The sequence below is a fragment of the Rhinolophus sinicus genome, linkage group LG09 (genome assembly GCF_036562045.2).
Source record: "Rhinolophus sinicus isolate RSC01 linkage group LG09, ASM3656204v1, whole genome shotgun sequence".
In the NCBI taxonomy this organism is placed as follows: Eukaryota; Metazoa; Chordata; class Mammalia; order Chiroptera; family Rhinolophidae; genus Rhinolophus; species Rhinolophus sinicus.
This window is the reverse complement of record NC_133758.1, coordinates 70,378,071-70,397,567: the sequence shown is the minus strand read 5'-3', so window position 1 is coordinate 70,397,567 and position 19,497 is coordinate 70,378,071. Positions and strand designations below refer to the sequence as shown.

General features: G+C 37.8%; 1 protein-coding gene across 4 annotated transcripts in view; it reads right to left on the bottom strand.

Annotated features, from left to right (window-relative positions):
* Positions 1-19,497, bottom strand: part of RELN (reelin) — a 502,053-nt gene that overhangs the window by 130,489 nt on the left and 352,067 nt on the right. For all 4 annotated transcript variants that reach the window (XM_074340625.1, XM_074340624.1, XM_074340623.1 and 1 more), the window contains exons 21-24: positions 8,367-8,559; positions 7,456-7,568; positions 1,346-1,483; positions 275-461 (exon numbers count right to left, since the gene is read on the bottom strand). In XM_074340625.1, coding sequence (XP_074196726.1) covers positions 275-461; positions 1,346-1,483; positions 7,456-7,568; positions 8,367-8,559 — 631 coding nt within the window. The remainder of the gene's footprint in view (positions 1-274; positions 462-1,345; positions 1,484-7,455; positions 7,569-8,366; positions 8,560-19,497) is intronic.

The window sequence follows — 19,497 nt, the reverse complement described above, 5'->3', positions numbered from 1 at the left end:
TTTTTAAACTGGCCTAACCTGGATTTGTGGTAACCAAAAACAATCAGGAAACTACAAAAGTGTCCCAGATGTAGCTAAGGGACAGGAATTTGATGAAACCCAGTTAATAATAAAACCATCTCATATTTGTACCTTCTGAGTTCAGGCTATTCCATAAATCAGTCACATATTCCTATAGCAGGGCCCTGACTATTATCCCCATTCCTGAGTCACGACTTAGTCATGACGTGTTCCCAGCTCTTAGTCATCACGTATTCCCAGCCCTTAGTCATACCTTGCTGAAATACAGAGACGACCCAGAAGAGATGACTCCACACCCTTGTTCTGGTTTGACAATTTCTCCCCCAATAACTTCTTGCCAGTCAGACTCCCAACCATTCTGGTTCTCAAAATCCGACATTATTGTAGAAGGAAGAGCAGCTTCTGGGTGGCATTCAGTGCCTTGATAGCCCTGGTCACACCTGGGAGAGAGCAGAGCCAAGTAAATCAGTCCCATTGGTGAATGCCATGGCCACGTGACCTACAACATTTCCTGTGTTTCACGTTTGCTCTGGTTTTAGTGTTTATACTAGATTTTTCTCTACAGTGTCAATCTGTGTATGTGGTAGTAACAGCCTTCAGTTTTTTACACAGAAAAAAAAGAAAAAATGGAAAGAATCCTTTCTTAAAAGAAATAGTGCCGTAACAGCAATATTGAGGCATCAAGTATTAATTAATGAAGAAGGATATGGGTGTGTGTGCATGCATGGTGGGTGGTGGGGAAGGGAAGATAGTGGAATTTTCTTGTAGCCTTAAAATGTCACATATAAATGTTTGCTCAACCAACGTGTAACTCTGGCCACGTTTTACAGTTCCTCTTTCTGATTAAATCACGTCTCTTTTAGAGTCTTTAAGTATACAAGTGTGTTCCTGTCTCATCCTCATTAGCGATAATTACCATCTCCCTTTGTATACAACCTTGACCTTCTGGCAAAGTGGGGTAGGACAGCGGGTAGCAGCTGTTTGACTAGTGCTTTAAGACTGTCAGGGGAAAAAAAGGGAAACAATTGCAAAGCTCTTTTAACTACCAAAGAGGACTTTGGGGTTAATTAATAAACTCTGGAATTTAAACCCAAGAGGCCTTGTCTTGAGGTGAGATTTTGAAGTTTAGAATATATGGCTTTATACTAATTTAAATGTAACAATATCTTTGACATCTAAAATAAGAACAGAAAGGAGGATCATTATCTTTTGGCTGTTTCATTGTTCATCAGTCTGTCCTGTAACTCTGATGACAAGTGCTGTGACATCCCTACAAACACAGCTCCTGAGAAGCAGAGGGTCTATCACGCTTTTGGACCCTTACCTGCACATGCCGTGGTCGCATGAGCCGTGCCCGTTGCACATGTTTGGGCACTGCTGGCCGATGTAGATGCTGTCTAAAGCCCACTCGTCTTGCGCTGTGTAATAGCTCTGACTCCAACGGAAGCGGGTGGCACTGGACCTGGAAACAAGGTACAGTAATATAAACAGTATTTAACTGACATGTGGTAGTGTAAACAAAGAACGTCAGAGTTCCAAATCTTTCAGATCACCAACTTTTTGGAACTTGTATTTAGCCGCCAATCATTTTTCTTTAGTAATTTAATTTCCACTCAGTTGTTATTCAATTCAACAATTCTATCATGAAAGAAAGTTAAAAAAGAATCTGCTTATTTTTCATATAGCTCAATCTTAATTTAATTTGAGACATTTTAAAGAAAAACAAAATATCATGTTTTTTTGTTGTTATTGCAGAGATCTGATGCTAGGAAAAGAAGAAAGAATATTTAAGAAAGATAAAAATATATACTAAACAGCCTCTCTTTCACAAATGAAATGGGAGGTGTTTAGCTTAGAGTAATACAATTTCTTACAATAAACACATCAGTAGTTATTGGAAGACTTCCAGTTAGTTCTCAATATAAAATGATAGTTTTGCTTGGGGGTATTGTTTTGGGGTTAAGGGGACATGCTACAACGTACCATGTTACAAGTGAGACCATCTGGGTGCTACATTTGGATTATTTCTGGAACACTAACTTACTTAGGTTTCATGGACAAGGTGATGTTAAGTGGAGATAAAAAGCTGAACAATCCATTCATTACACATAGAGAAACACTTGGGACCTTCATTCATCTAAACCAGATATAGAATCTAAAGGAGGATATTTTCAGAGCAATATCAAGAAGGTTTGCCATTTACTGATGATCACAAAAAATTCTTTTAAAATCACATCATATTTTTCACCTCTAGGAATTTTCAGGGATCCGTTATTTTCTTTTTGGTCAAAGTGCGAAAGAAAGAAAACAAAAAGGATTTGTAGATCTAACATGTATGCTCAGTTTCATTGATTAAACCCGCCCCAAGCACACTACTACAGGTACATTTGATCTTAATGGCTCTGAATGATCCATTTAAGTCCACTGCATCCATTACCCACATGTTAAATACTCCCTAAGTACATCACAGACTGTTAAAATCCAGACTAAGCCCTTGTTTATTTTACCAATGATCTGTGGCTAATAGGTTGCATTTTCATTCCTAGTAGGGTAATTCCACATCCACTGAGACTCGTCCAGCAGACATAAGTTTGCTGCCTATCAGAGCTCATCATGTTGCACAATGAGACAGACAGATGCACCTGCTCTATTGGGATAGTTTATATTTGTAACTTAACAGCCATCACAGCTTTCAGAGTCCCATTAAGAACTGGATAGTAGAAAAGCCTCCTATTAAAGCAGGTACATTGTGTTAGAACATGGTGCCCTATAGAAAACAAGTGAATTCAGACTCATGCACCAGTGTCATGACAAAGAGATGACCATATTCTTTTAATATTGATTATAATCTGAGTCAAGTCTAGGGCCACAGGTGTCTAGATAGTGACATCTTTTGAGGACAGGGACAACTTTTGTCTCAATAGTTTGCACAGGAACAGAATAAAGTAGGTGTACACACACACACACACACACACACACACACACAGTCCACTAACAAAAGAGTCAGTGAGTGGATGGGCAGGCCAGGAAAGGGCAGCAGGTTTCTGGCTTCTGTAGGTAACGGCGTGAAGAATGTTCTAGGAGTCAGGGGACCCGACCCCTAGAACCCTGGCTCTGCAATTTATCAGCTGTGTGACCTTTAGTGAGAAATTTAAGCCTTTGGGGGCTTCTAGTTCCTCGCCTCTCAAATAAAGGGATTGGGCAAACTGATTTCTAAGATCCCTTCCAGCTCACAAATTTAATGGTTGCTTTGGTGGTGGTTGACCAAGGTGATTATTTTCTTTATAGTCACATGCCTACATGAAACCTATGGCATATATTATTTGGAAATTTTGATATTTCAAACATTAAAATGCAGTTGGAGGGTTTTAGAAATCTGTCCTAGATTTCCCAGTTTATTTTATACTTCTAAACAGTCACACGTAGACACATTCTAATTCTTTTCTAAGTAAATGAATCCTTACATGCATCTTATGAACTCTTGAAAAGATATTTTCTTAAGATTAAAAAAACTTAAAGTGGATTATGCCATTTACAATTACAATCCAGTTTAAGGTGCTGATGTTAATTAACACAAAAGGAAGCAAAAAACGTTGAACATTGGCTTTATTTTTAGTGACAAAAAAAATTGGTTGTGTGAGCGAGCAATCCAGCTGGTCACATGTGAGATCACAAGGTGTGATCTCACTACTTTGCAGCTGCATCAATGCTAAATATTGCCCTCAATACAACTATTTCATTTGCCAATTCTCTCTCTCTCTCTCTCTCTCTCTCTCTCTCTCTCTCTCTCTCTCCCCCATCTCTCTCTCTCTGTCGCCCCCCCATCTCCCCTCCTCCCCAACTAAGTATTCTTAGGAGAAAAATCTTGTGTATTTTGGATTTAGTATGAAAGTGGGACTACTGCTGTGCAGATCATGAAATGAAGTGACTTGCATTTAAAATCCAAACTCTATGGATTCCCCAAAGCAGCAAAAGTTGACAGTCTTTTCTCTGTTTGATTTTCCGCCCCCCATATAAACTTCTAGGCTGAAATAAAATAGCACTGAGTCATCTCTTGACAGTTAGGTAACCTGAGGAATCAAGGTAAATGAAGACTGACTGAATTGTATTTTCCACCTTCAGAGTTACTGTAATTACGTTTACCCAATTATTCTGAAACTCATTCAGTCATTAGGTGTTGATTTGTTTATGAAGTCAGCAATTGACAGCTGTTCGGGTCTCATTAGGCCCAGTTCTTATGTAAATTTCTCTCATAAAAACAAAATTAATTTTCATTGGATAACAAATACTCAGTTCATATACAATAAAATTTCTCTGAGCAATGTACACATATTAAATATTTCCACTCTAAGTTGTCCTATCTTGAATATTTTCCAAAGTTAACAGATCTTTGATAATGCAGGGACCACATGTGCTTTTATGCTTTCAATTTATAGTTGAATATGCTTGAATTGAAACAGCAGAACAAAGATTTGCCCAAAGGAATACTGCCTCAAACTAAACTGCACTCCCTTTCCTCAGTGCTTGAGAAAAATATGCTATATGCAAAAGTTTGCAATGAATATAATAAATAAAATTATCAAGAATGCCAAGGAGAATAAATATACTTTATCCTTATAGCAGAACTTTCGAGCATTATAGCTACAAAAACAATGATGACCAGTTGACATTTAAAAAAAAAAAAAGCAATAATGTTTAAGTATTAGTCGGTAAGAATGTTAAAATAAATATCCTATGGGGTTGTTTGTTTTTTAAAAAATATTTTCACTTTCTTTGCCCAGGGCTTTGAAGGAAATTTGGAAAAGCAGAATTCAATTATTTACTTCCATGCACTAAGGACAAACGGTGGGAGGAATAACCTACTAGACTTTTTTCTCTGTCTGTAAAATGAGATACTGTGCAATACACCATCTCTTTAGTTCATTGAGGCATATTAAATTAAAATTATATCTAACTTTCCAACATTTAATGAGCACCTCAAGTATGTGGCGGGTACTAAAGAGCTTAAGGAACTGGACTTGGAGCTGAGCTGCGCCCTCCACAACTAGATTGATGATTTGGAGCTGACAGGCCCTGGAGAAACACACTGTTCCCCAGTATTCCCCAATAAGATTTAAAAAAAAAAGAGTTTAAGGATCAGTATCTCTCCTCTCAAGCGTTTAATAAACGTTGATGAGAACTGAACTTTTCTGACTATACGAAAACTTTCAACTCAGTGGTCTATCTTTTAAGCTAAGAAATAATAATGCAAAATACAGGCTGAATGTAAGATGATAAAGTACAAAGGCTTTTTTTTTTTGATAAAGGACAATTCTCCTTGTATATAGCTTAAACTACATTAATTAAGAATAATAGCTTATGGCATTTCTGTGGATGAAAAGGCCTCTCTAAAATATAGTATCAATAATAGTATCTTACCACCTGTTATTTTGAAATTACAACCCACATATTGATGAATAAAAATCAGTATTTTTTAAATAATGAGGGTAATATACTTAATGACAAAATAATGAAAGACAATAAACCTCAGCAGCTTTGCACCAAGTTTGACCAGTATTTCAATTATTTGATGTGGTTTTTTAAATATCTTGATTGATATGCTGAGAGTATCATTGAAATTAAAGTCTGATTATATTCCCAGTAGTAGACATAAAATAGTAGGATGCTAGAGAAAGTGGGAACTTGTTATACAAAGCATTAACAGAATAGTCAGGAAATGACTCACAGTTGGATATAAAAAAACCTGTGGAAATCAAATTTCAAGCATTTTATTCCAACTGACATAATGATGAATCCCTAAAAATAATCAAGCAGGCATTCTTATATAATGCAATAATTCAATCTTCAACTAAGGGAAGTATAATAATAATTCTAGGTTATCTAACCAATTGTTTTTTGTGTACAAGCTAACTTTAATACAAAATAATCTAAGAAGGGTTTATTTAGTACTTTTCTCTTTACAAAAGGGCTCTTAGAAGGCAGATACCACAGAAAAATATAATTCCTGTCTCTTTAATGCTTTTTTCTTCTACACAAATCACAGAATCTTAGCATTCCGTAACTGTGGGGGGTCAAGTAATGAAACCTCTTCATTATACTCTGAAGGAATCAGGCTTGAAGAGGTTGTGAATGGCTACAATCACGTGGTTAACTAATCATTGGTAGAGATATACTAGGGACTCAGGCTTTCTAATTTCTTGTCCAAAGCTCTTTCTTGAGTGAGCTCATCCTGTCCCAGAGCTTTAAATAGTCCTTATAGTACTTAACTTTTCAGCCCAAACCTCTTTTCTGAGTTGCAGATTCGTAAGTGAAATTGGCTTCTTGATATTCTTGCTTGGATAGATAAGTATCTCAAACTTCACATCACAAAAACAAACAAACAAACAAAAAACCCCACCTCTTCTTTTTAAAACTATAGTTGGCATAAAATACTTTATTAGTTTCAGGTGCATAACATAGTGATTCGACATTTACATATATTATGATGTGATCACCACACAAAGTCCAGTCCCCATCTGTCATGGTGCAGTTAGTACAGTATTATTGACTATATTCTCCTTCACCTCTTTTCACTCATAAAACCAGAACTCTAAATTTCTTGCCCCAAATCCATCCCTTCTCCAGTCTTTCTCATCTCAGTCAGTGGTGATACCATCCCAGGCCCAGAATGTAGACGTCAATTTTGATTCTTCCCTTTCTACCACAGCCCCCATCACACCCATCAGCAAGCCCTATTGGATTGACACACATTTCACAAGTGACGGCTCTTGCTATGACTACTACAATCATACTCCATTCAGATATCTAATGCCTAGAACCCCCAACTGGTCTCCCTATCTTCACTCTTGCTGCATCTATTCCTCACCCAGTGCTCAATAGGAAATGAAACCATGTAATATTTGGGGCGGGGGGGCAAAGAGGGAGGAGGAAATGTGCTTTTCTCTTTCACCTTATCAAATGTTTAACTGTGCAGCTAGTTACTGAGGCTTCTGCTTCCCAGGGGATGTTTACTGTTACTGAAGGAATGCGAACAGAGAAAAAAAGTGTATATTAAGCTTTTGAAATAAAAAGTAGGGCTTTGCTGCACGAAAATAGCCCTTGCAATCCAAACTGTCTGGACACAGGAGTTTTTAGATTCTTGAACCATTCCCTTGTATATGTCAAAGCTAAAGGAACAGGCTCATTGAGTTCTCCCACAAAAAGAAAAGTTGGGGCAAAAAGGGGGGTCAGAAAAAACTAGAACAGTTCAAAACCAAATTTTAATTAATTCTATTTTTCAAATATCCTCAGCATAAAAGAAAGATCTGGGTCTTTTGATAAAAGAAAAATGAATGCATCTTGCCATTGTGCTTAAGTTTTCTTCATATTCGAGTCATGCTAATAGAGATAGTAAAAGTTAAAGTGATAGCCATATCTAAAAATGTCGTCTCTCACCAAGTTTTCTGGGGAAGAAGCACTATGACTCTTCTCCACTGTGTGAACTCACTGGCATGGTAGACACTTGCTGATGTAAATTCTTGACAACTCGGCATACTTGGAAGGCATTCCTAAAAGGGAGCCAGGCAAAAATTAAAGTCAGCTTCTATTTCCTCCAGGGGCAATATGTAAACTCTCTCACCATAAGTGAAAAAGACCTTAGAGACACTAATGTCATAATCTTCACCATTTGCAATATGGATGTAATCCATGATTTTCCTTCTGTGAAGCTAAAATATTTGGGAAATAATTGAAACAAGATGCCACAATGGAATTAAATGTCTTCCAAATCTCACATGTAAACATAGAAATGGATTAGGATCCATTTTTTGGACCTGTTATCACAACACTGACATTTGGTAAAATTATTCTATCCACTATGATATTTATGCATTTATTGCAATGGCAGATTACCAGTATGTATATATAAAGAAGTACATTTTATTATTTTATTCCAAGAAACTAAATCTATGTATTTTCTTTTGTTTTTTAAGGCAAGAACTACCATAGTCTTAATAAGGTCTATCTACTGGTAAAGAAACTTAGAACTAAGAACAGTGAAGACATGCCATAGGGAAAGAGATACGTTTATAGAGGAAGACGGTTAGAAATAATAATAATATTCAAAACACTATCCTAGGGTACCCAGGCCTGAAGTTATTTCCATTTCTTTTTAATTTTTAATTACCCTTTAGTATCTGACAGTGCAGACTGTGGCATCCTTATAATTTGCTGCTGACTTTATGTCAATTGTGTTACAAATAACATTTTACCTTTTCAAACCTAGGCTTTTAGAATTGCAATTTTTTGCTTCCTATGTAAAAAGAAGGAGGTTACCTATCATAAGCATTAGAAGAAAACAGACTTACCTCTTGGACAAGGTGCCAGGTAAGGCCATGGTTGGTTGAATACTCTAGTTTCACCTGGTTGTCCATGTGTGGAGTGTATTTCTGGCCACAGCCCATCACCAGACTGAACTGAATCATATAGGATGCTCCTATCTGCATTGATTGTGTTTCCACATAGCGCATACTTGAGGCAAGTTTAGAGTCTCCGGTAAAACTGAAAGACAGAGGTGGAAATCAGAAAATTAAAAACAGCAATGTATCGGGGGGAAAATTAAGCTCTTCATTTCATATTGTACACCAAAGTAGTTTCATTTCACTTATTTAAACCTTGCATGTTCCAGAATGGATTTCAGTTAATCTAATAAATACAATTTAAAACAGTCTACCTATCAAAGAAGCAATGTGCGTTTTCTAAAGTTAATACCTAGAGTTGTCAAATGTACTTGAAAATAAGTAGTCACTCATATGTTGCTCATGAGTATAAAACCTTTGACTCACTAAGCTCACTTCTTGGAATATATCCTAGAAAATAATGCTAAAGTCAAAGACAATTTTATAAAATACGATGAATATTGCAGGTTTATTTAAAATAGTAATTGGCAATCAATCATTTCAATGTCAAACTACACGGAAAATGGAATGCTTAGGTAAACTGGTCCGTATTTCAAATATTTATGAAGGTAATCAATCAAATTAACATATATATGATAAATTAAGTTTTAAAAATCCACAAAATAGGGGCAGCCGGATGGCTTAGTTGGTTAGAGCGCGAGCTCTTAACAACAGGGTTGCTGGTTCAATTCCCACATGGGATGGTGGGCTGCGCCCTCTGCAATTAAAGATTGAAAACAGCAACTGGACATAGAGCTGAACCGCACCCTCCACAACTAGATTGAAGGACGACGACTTGGAGCTGATGGGCCCTGGAGAAACACACTGCTCCCCAATATTCCCCAATTAAAAAAAATCCACAAAATAATGCATAAAGACAATCCACCACAGTATTTTCAGTGGCTACGTTCGGTAGTGGGAAATTGGACAATTTAAAACTTTTTTTTTTCTCATTTGCAAAATAGTCTTTAGAAAATGGGCAGGCATTAAACACTGAAAACATCATAACATAGTTTTTGTTGGTTGTACCTCAACTCAGTAAAATTCACATACTTTTACCTGGTCCCAATTGAGTACTGCATAATTGTAAAATATTTGAAGACAGGCACAATTGCTTTTGTAGAGACAACTGCTCAAGCAATTTATAATGTATCAGAGGAGATTAAAATATGGACACATTTCCACTGGGCTAATCTGGGTCAATGTAAGTATTCCCTGGGTTAACCACCTGGGGGTTTGTCTACCACAGTACTTAATACTGCTATTCTGAAGCAGGCCCAGTACCACTCGTAACAGTAATTACTATTAGTCAGGGGGCTTAGCTGGCACAGACAAGGATATAATGCTATACTCTGAAATTTGTGAGGCATTTCGTATTTTTCTTAATTATCCTTTGCTGAATCCGCAAAATAAGGAGTAATTATTCTGCCTTGTTTCTTGAATAGATTCAGATGTTATTTAAACACAGAACACTGTCCGTGTTGAGGATCATCATGGGTTTGGGTTCAAGATTGCAGAATATAAGAAGCTTTTTCCCCAACAATGACTAATTACTGTTTAACTAACCATTTTAAATTAAGGTTTTTGCACTTGGACAATGAATAGAGGGATAACATGTAAGCATCCCACTTTCTGCTTGAGCTGAATGCTCAATAAAACAAAGGGAAAAGCCATATTCGATATTGCTGGTCTTACAAATCTAGTGCTTACAACTTGTTTACTGTTATCAGTAAGGATGCCCGTCAGTTGTTGAGTGTAGGCCATATACCAAGACTGTGCTAAGCACAACAACTCTGTGAAGTAGGAATAATTATCTCTACTTAACAAGTGAGGAAATGGGGATAGGAAATGGTAGAGACTCAGTGAGAAATCACCTTTGTCCGATTCCAAAACCTCTAAACCAATACACTATCTCACTGTCCTTCTATTCTCTAAGATGAAAAAAACACTAGTTTTGAATAATTTTTCACTTACAGTTAACAATCTGTAACTTTCAGTTACCATGCAATGATACTCTGATGTTAGAGATACAAAACCATGATTGCTGCTATGTGTTAAGGTGTACAGGATGCAAGTTAGGAAATATAAAAGTTGTAGAATGTGATTTTTAGCAGTATTAAAAAATAAATCAACACAGAACAAAAATACTACTAAGCTGTATAAGCACAAACTGGTGTATAGACATTCCAGAGTCTTTCAAGGAGGCAAAAAGTCCTGAATACTTTATCCCTTTGAGAAATAAATGCTGCTTTTAGCTGTAAGGGTTAAATGCTTTTTCTAGTTCCCTTTATGAGAAATGTAATTAGAGACAGCCAACTAGGCTTCATGGGAATCATTTACTTTAAAGGCACAGTACATATCCTGGGCATCTGGGAAAAGCCACACAGAGACAGCAGCAGGTATGATACTTACTCTGATTTTTTAATCTGAAGGGTCTGCAAGCCACAGAGCCACTGAAACCTTCTCACTCATGTCATGCATAGCATTTCCCCACCCTAGCACTTCCGAAATAATTTAAGATTATTTACACAATCAGGTCCTTGTAAATCCCTCCCTCCTGAGATGGGTTAGTGTCCTCTAAATTCTACAGAGAAACAGAAAGAAACACTAAATGTTGCCTGCACCTAACTTTTGCATGGCTGCTAATTAACCACGAACTCGGTTGAAGAGAGGAAGTACTCAAACCTGAGAAGAAGCATGTGTTTGTTCTGCGAGCTATCCTGAACTTTTAAAGATGCCAAGATACCAAAAAAGATACAAGATAAAAATTATAAGACAGGAAAATTGTCCGTTAAGAGGCTAAGTGACAGCAGTAAAACAGTGACAATGACATTTTTGCTTAGCATGAATACCTGTTCCACCAGCAGTTGTGAGCAGATATTTTGGGGTAGGCGGAGCCAGCTGCCATCCACAGCCTCTTTTGTCCCCATTTAACTTCTAGGGATTGACCTAGAGGTGTCCACATCCGCCAGTGAGTTCTCACCAATGGGACGTAAGTGAAAGATGCTAAGTAGATTTACTCACTGAGATTTAATATAAAGCTTTCAAAAGATATAGATGGATTTGGCTGGCATGCCCTTTGCCTGTTGCTTTTACTGTATTCCTTCCTCCCCAGCGGGGCAGCAGCCATTTTGCAGCAATAATGGAACAAGCATGCAGATGGAGGTCTTTCTATTGACATGGCGAGTAGAAAGAGGGAGAGAGCCTGGGTCCCTGGTGGCCCTGTGAAGCGGCTTACCAGCCTTGGGGCACATATTCCAGGCCTGCTTGTTGCAAGTGACAGATAAGCCTCTTTACTTTTGTTTATGCTGTGGTCAGTCTTTCCTTGTAACTTAGACCTGAATGCATTACTAACGCACCTTCCACGCTTCATGGAATGTACTACTCCCATTTCTTAATCTGAAGCAAAATAACACATAAAAAGCACAGATGTCTATGTCTTAAAGTCTTGACCATTTATAGTACAAGTTCACTTGGTTGTTTATAATTTATTTAAGACTGGCTGAAAGCCCGTGATATTATGCCCATTTTTCCTTCTGAACACTCTGATAGAGTTTTAGAGGAAAGAATTCCACAGACTGCCATCTTTTAGTTTACAAAACTGCTCCTTTTTGCTGCTTGTCTAAGTCAAGATATAGTTATAAAGGCAAAAATGAAGCTGGACTTCTCTATTACAATCACAGAAGGAAAATAATTGTCCACATTGCATTTGGGGGAGATATTCTGGAGACAGAATGCTTTGGGACTCACGAAGCTTAGCTTCATTCATGTTGATTGGCAAGATAAAATATAAAGGAACAACAACAAAAAAAAACTCCTGTGTCTAATCGCAAGATTTAATGAGAGAATAGGGATAAGTCCACTGGGACAAGTGCTTTTTAATTTCCATCTCCAAGAAGGCTAGTGGGCTCTCTGTTATGACCCTGGTAGAATGGATGACACCATAATATAACTCGAGTCTCCATAGTTCTATACTTGGTCGGCAGCATAGCTCTTTTGCCTCCCCCTCCCACGCAGAATCTCCTGTATTCCTGAGGATCTGTGTTCCTGACCAGGGTGGAAGTCTCTCTGCATGGAGAGGTCATGTCTCATTTATCTCTGCATCCCCTAACGCACTCAGACCCTCGAGTGTCTCACAGAAGCACCTGGTTTAGGTGCAGAGCATCTCATTTGATCTTTGAGTCAAGACCATTTGAAAGACCATCAGAGATCCTTACAGTGGGTTATGGAGGAGGAAAACTGAGAGGCTGAGTTGCTCGGCCCAGGGTCAAACAGTTACCAAAAAGCTAGAAACTGGGCCTTCAGATTTCTACTTTGATATCCTTTCCACTATGTCATGCCCATCAAAGGCACTTAAAGAACGTTAAATAAAAAGAGTGCCTAAGTGAAGTCTCTCAGTTGGGGAGAAGGCAAGTTTTACAAAGCTCTACTAGTTACTTAAATGCTATAAGGAACACAGACAAGGGTTTGAAGTTACCCTCGCTTAAAGAAATCACTCTTTCTGCATTTCCCCAGAGCCTTTTTTCCACCTCCAGAAAAAATGTCTCTTTGATATGAAAGGCAGATACACATAACCAAAGTGAGTGGGAGAATGAGCTCTGCAGAGCTCACTTCCAGAGAAACAGAAGGGTAACACAAAACTGTTTTTGGTTTGATAGCATTCAGAAGTTACATTCATCTGAAGAAGGATATGTAAATAAATGTAAGCACTCTAATATCATCCCTTTTCGGGGTTTTGTCCTTGTAATCACCAAAGAAATGTTGCCTAGAATTGACAGAAAAACTTGCTGATATTGTGGAATTAAAGGTAGCATTTAACTCATTTGTTATTTCTACAATATTTTATCTCAAAACAGAAATAACCACATGATTTCAGTGGATTACATAAATTTTACTCTTATTTTAAAAAAACAATCTGACAATATAGAAGCATTTTTTTAAAGTAAAAATTTGCAATACTATTACCAAGAGATGACTGCTGCTAAGATTTTGGTATAAATACTTTGAGAGTGTTTAATGTTTACAGACACAAACGCACACATACACATTCACTTTTCTTTCTTTAAAAAAATAATTATAATATCATAACAAACCACTCTATTTGCTTTTAACAGCTATTTCATTGCTATCTTTCCATATGGAAAAATATAGTGAAACATTGTCATTTTTAATGAATAAAGCAATCTCCAATTATGGAAATCTTTGGAGGTTGTTTCCATTTTTCACTGTTAAAAAACAATGCTTCTATAATATGTATCCTTGTATATTTTGTGTGCTTGTCCAGTTATTTCCCTAGGATAAATTTCTAGAAGCAGAATTGGTCGGTCAAGGCAAGTGTTAAAAGTTAACACTTACCGCCAAGTTTCCATCCAAAAACATACCAAGTTACATTTACCAAGTACTTTTAACAATGACCGAGCTGACAATTCTTACCACTTGTCAATACTGAACGTTGACAATGTTTTTCATTTTAGCTACTCTATGCATACAGTCTCTTAATCTACATTTCTTTAATAATTAGAGAGGTTAAAATGCTGTTTATGTTCGTTGGCTATTTGTTCTCTGTGTGTGTGTGTGTGTGTGTGTGTGTGTGTAGTCTTTTCATGTACTTAGCCCATTTTTTAAATTACGCTTTATCTTTTTCTTACTTATTTGTAAGAGTTCCTCACATATTGGCATATGTAGTCTGTCATCTATTTTAAGTAGTGGAATATGTGACATTTATGGTCCCTGCTTTTGGTGTCATGCTTTACTGGTATCTACTGCAATTGCCTCTGATCCTAGTTCATAATCATTTTTTTGCATATGTCCAATGGACATTTGAAAGGAATATATATTTTTTTACCTGTAGGGGACAAGTTTTTTCTTTGTTTATTAAATTATCCTTGTTAATTACCTTCATACATTTTTCTAGGTCCTGCTTGATCTTCAGAAACTTAAACATGATATTAAAGTCACATTCTGAATTACGGTTGTTGTAATTCTCCCTTTGAAATTCTAACAGGTTTGCATTATGCTCACTGTTCTATGGCATTCAGTGTGTGGAGCCTCCTGCCTTTTCACCTCCCTGTGCGCTTCTTCTACTCGTGGCACAACCTCCGTCACTGGTCTCTAGCCCCAGCTCCAGTCTAGAAGAGTTTAGTGGGGCCAAGGGTGAGGGATCCCTCAACTTTCGCTCACCCTACTGTCATCAACACACTGTCCTCCAACACTTCTAGAAGCTCATTCAAGTTTCAAACTCCAAGGATGGTACAGCATTTTCTCTATTACACTGCCTGGATCACCTCCACGGGATTTCAGAGAGACAGGAAGTAAAACATCTGGGCTTCATTCACCATAGTCTGTGATAAGCCGATGTATTAATTTTTCCCCTGGGTTTCTTACTACATTCTCTCAACCAGTTTCTTAAATAAACTAATTCTCTATAAAAGAAATTTCCAGATACCAAATTAATTTTATTACAACCTCTTAAACTCACTTTTTCAATCTACAGCTTCAAACAAATTTGGAATTTCTGCACTAATGCATTTTGTCATGTATTTATTCAATCCTTCATTTAAAAAGTACTTATGGATTTCTAAGTGACTAGACTATCCCTCACTTATCTTGTTGAGTTGACAACTGAAGATATTTTGGAATACATGTGCTTTGGGCATCTATTTCAGGCTTTTTATACTTTTGTCCCTAGCACCTGCTTTACTTATTTTTACCATTCCTACTTAAAGTGCATAGTTTATATTCTTTAGCTTCTTTATTCCCATTTCCATTTTCTCAGTTTGGAAATTTACACACAGTTCTTCAAGTCAGGACTTGAATCTTACTTTAAGTTAGATAAACTCTTAAGTCATTAAAAAACATAAGCTGAGCTGCTTGGCTGCTGTTTATTCAGCTCTTACAGAAAAGCAGTCTCCTTGCAAACAAAACTCAGTATAAAATTGGGCACTTAGCATTTTTCTCTCAAGGATCAGATAACTTCACCTGTGGGAGACAGAACTGTCACCTAGTTAGAGAGTCAGGCTGTCTGCACACAATGGCCGTGACCACAGAGGAGCACCGCCTGTTCTTTCTAATGAGGTTACGTGCCCCTCAGGGGCACCGCTGCAGGTCAGACAGGTGGGTAGACCAGTGACTGTGAGGGGCCACGGAGAGTGGCTCCTCCATCCTTGTTAGGAGTCCACAGGTCCATCTGCAGCTGTCACCAAGCTTTGTTTCCTGTGGAACTAGCCTAATTGCCCCGAAGTCTAGAGGCCAACAGCTAGTTCCAATAACTTTTTAAAATTCTAGTTCTAAAGTTTATAGGAATTTGTTGGTAAGACAATGGGATAATAACAAAGATTTCTGTCAAGCTTCAGTTGAATCTTCATTTTGCCCACCTAACAGCGCTTTTAGGAAATGTGCAGCAGATAAACTGTTATTAGTAAAAGGGAAATCTCTGTTGGGTAAAAGCCAGAGGGGGAGTTGGCACAAAGCAGAATCTGGGCTGTGGCCCCCAAAGAGAAAGGAGGGAAGAAAGGGAGACTGAGGGACAGAGAGGGGACATACTGTCAGAGAGGGAGAGTCTGAAGACCCAGAAGAAAAGAGCTCCCCTCCGCTCTTGTGGTGCCTGCCAGTGTCCTGTGTCCTGTCAGGAACCCGGGGGTGTAGGTGGCTAGTTAAGGTGTCAGGGGCCCTTTTCATCAACAATACTTCCCTGCCACTTATGTTGAGAGGAGAGGAATTAGAGGAGCTTTAGCTGTTTCCAGCCTTTCCTACTTCTGTTAATAACGTCAGCTCACCTCAGATCTTTGGATATCCAGAACCTCCTTGCTCCTGTTATTCTAACGTTACATCCATTTTAACTCTGGAACCAATTTTGGTTGACATGAACTTGCTCAATCCACATTTACATGACTGACTTATGATTAAAACTTGCCTTTTCAACATACTCCTTTTGTCTTACTCACTTCCTTTCAGAAGGGAACATACTGGCCCATGTAGTCAGGCCCGATAGCCCTGATTGAAATTGTTTAGCATGGAGGGAAGAGGTGAGGCGAGGGAAAAAAATACTTGAAGAATCTTTGAAATCCTCTTTTGCTTTATCCTTACAACTATGTGCAACCATGTACATTATTTAGCACATAGTCAAGCGGGGCCATTTTAAAACTTTTATAGGACCTTGATGTTTTTAATTTTGGAAATTCCATTCACACATCATAGCTAATATTAAAATGCACCCATGTCCCACATTAAATATGTATGTTTTTGTTGCAAAACTTTCACGTGGATTTTAAAATTTTGCCTTTAAATTTTATTTGGCTCCTAATAATGCATGTAATATACATTTGGCAGTGATTTCTCAGCATTATTTTTATTTTGTCAGCATTACTCAAAAATTATTTCTAATACCATGAATTTTGATGAGTATTTAAATTTAGCAATTAATGAAATTGATATGTTTTGTAGATATCTAATTATAATTTATTAATTTTATTTTTGCAATATTCTTATATTTTTGAGATAATATTAATTTTTCCAGCCCTTGGACTTTTTCCAGTCCCCTGGGCAGCTTTTGACACTGTACACAAAATGACTAATGAAAGAACTTTCCAGGAAGAAGTATAGCTAATGTAAAGATACTGCGAGAAGAAAGAGCTTTGCTTATTGGGGCAGCAGAAGGAAGACCGATGTGGTTGGGGTAGACTGAGTGAAAGGCAGGGAGGCAGGAGAGGCTGAGCAGGCCAGGTGACCCAGGTTTTACCATGGCGATTCTGTGGACCACTGTCCATAGGAAATAATTGTCTCAGTCTATTGTATTTCTGTTTCAACAAGCCAGACATGCCATGAATCTCAATCATCAAATGTAGACTTCTTTTATTAATTTGTTTAGTGGTATGTTCTTTTACTTCTGAAATCTCACTTAGCTACTTGGTTCAAAGGGAGCAATTTAGGGAAATCTAGCTTTGGAGAAATAAATGACTCAAAAGTCAACTGTCTGCACATCAACAGGATATGAGTCTTAGAACATGGCCACTTTATCCATTCCTTTGGCAGGTTCTAAGACTGTGGCCTCCAGTATCTATCTTCACGTGGTACACGAATCTACTGCTCTCACCCTATTCCGAGCACCATTATAGGCACATGCAGGTGACACTATTAGCCTCTGAGCTGAGCTCCTCCCATGGCTTCTCCTGTTAACTTGTACTATCTATTCTCCACACAGCAGCTACAATTTTGTAAAATGATCGTCTCATTCCTCTGCTCCAAATTATTTACTGGATTCCCATAACACTTAGAAGAAAATCCAAAATCTTTATGTCGCTCTATAAGGGTCTGACATAATCTAGTCCCTTGCTAGCCTCAGGGCCTTGGCTATTTTCCCTGCCTGTATTGCTTTCCGTGCACATTTTCACCCAGGTCTCTTTTTCATCATTGTGGTCTCTCCCCGGGGACTTCCAGGAGGGCTTCCCTGATCATCTTAGCTAAAACAGTCTCACTCTTCACTTGGCCACCCAGTACCCCGTTCCTTTATCCTCACAGCACTTACCACTATCTGAAATCTTGTATTATAAGTTTGTATATTGTCAATGGAATACTATTCGGCGGTAAGAAAAGATGATATAGGAACATTTGTGACAACATGGATGGATCTTGAGAGAGTAATGCTGAGCGAAATAAGTCGGACAGAAAAAGCAGAGAACCATGTGATTTCACTGATTTGTGGTATATAAACCAAAAGCAACAAAAGAACAAGACAAACAAATGAGAAACAGAAACTCATAGACACAGACAATGGTTTGGTGGTTGCCAGAGGGTAAGGGGTTGGGGGATGGGGGGTGGGAGATGAGGGTAAGGGGGATCGAATATATGGTGATGGAAGGAGAACTGACTCTGGGTGATGAACACACAATGGGATTTATAGATGATGTAATACAGAATTGTACACCTGAAATCTATGTAATTTTACTAACAATTGTCACCCCAATAAATTTAATAAAAAAAAATAAGTTTGTATATTGTTGTTATTCCCCTCTAGAATATAAGTTCCACAAAGGCCTTTTCTATCTCCATCTCAATACCAGCTGCTATACCTCCAGCACAAATTGTGCCTACTGTGCAATCAATAAACAGTTGAGTGGATAAACTAGTTCATCAATGAATAAAAAATTTCAGGTACTAAAATCTTCATGATGAAAAAGCCTAATAAATAGACTTCATTTTAGAAAGTCATTTATCAACCTATTTGGGGATATATTCAATCGTATTGCCAATCTTATAGAGGCCTGGGTACTGAAAACAGTCTTTTCATAGTTGTTGAAAATAATAGTAAGTGACTTTTCAGTTTGTCACTCAATATGCTTACACTATGTATCTCCTAAACTTCCTAGGACGATCATTTACTGGGAAACAGTAGTGAAAGTGGCTCTTGGGAGCCAGCTCACCCCAACTGACTTCCTTTAGCAGCACAGTTTAAATTGATTTACTGTTCTTTTAAATAGTCTTTATAAAAATATAATCCCAAGAATACTCCAGGCTTACTTATAAATTATTTAAACTGACAAAATTTCTATATAAGTTATAGATAATGTTCAATGAAAGAAAAATCCTAAAGAAATTTACTTGGCTATTATTTTTATTCTATAGGTAGATTCATCTCGTAAAGGGAGAATCGGGAATTGTTTTTCCCCGGAACCTAAGGGATCAGGGTTGTCTACAGTTTCTGCTGGGCAGTAACCCGACCTCTCCTTGTTGCTGTTTACCAGTGACACATTCCTTATGTTACCATTGGGCAAACTCCTTGACTAGTATCATGAGACCAGTCCAAAGGAATAAAGATCTGCATGCAGCAACGACTCTTTGTTCTTAAGCCGTTCAAATGCATCTTCCTATTTAAAAAACTTAAGGAAAAAGTGGCAGAAGGAAAGGGAGACCCTCGTGAAGTGTTTGGCCCATTGCTTCCTAAACAAGAATTGGATCCTCCTGTAGGCCTGATGTCCCCACAGATGCGTGTCTGTACAAGCATGAGCTCTGAAGGGGTTTCTCCAGAGCAGCTGGTTAGAAATCT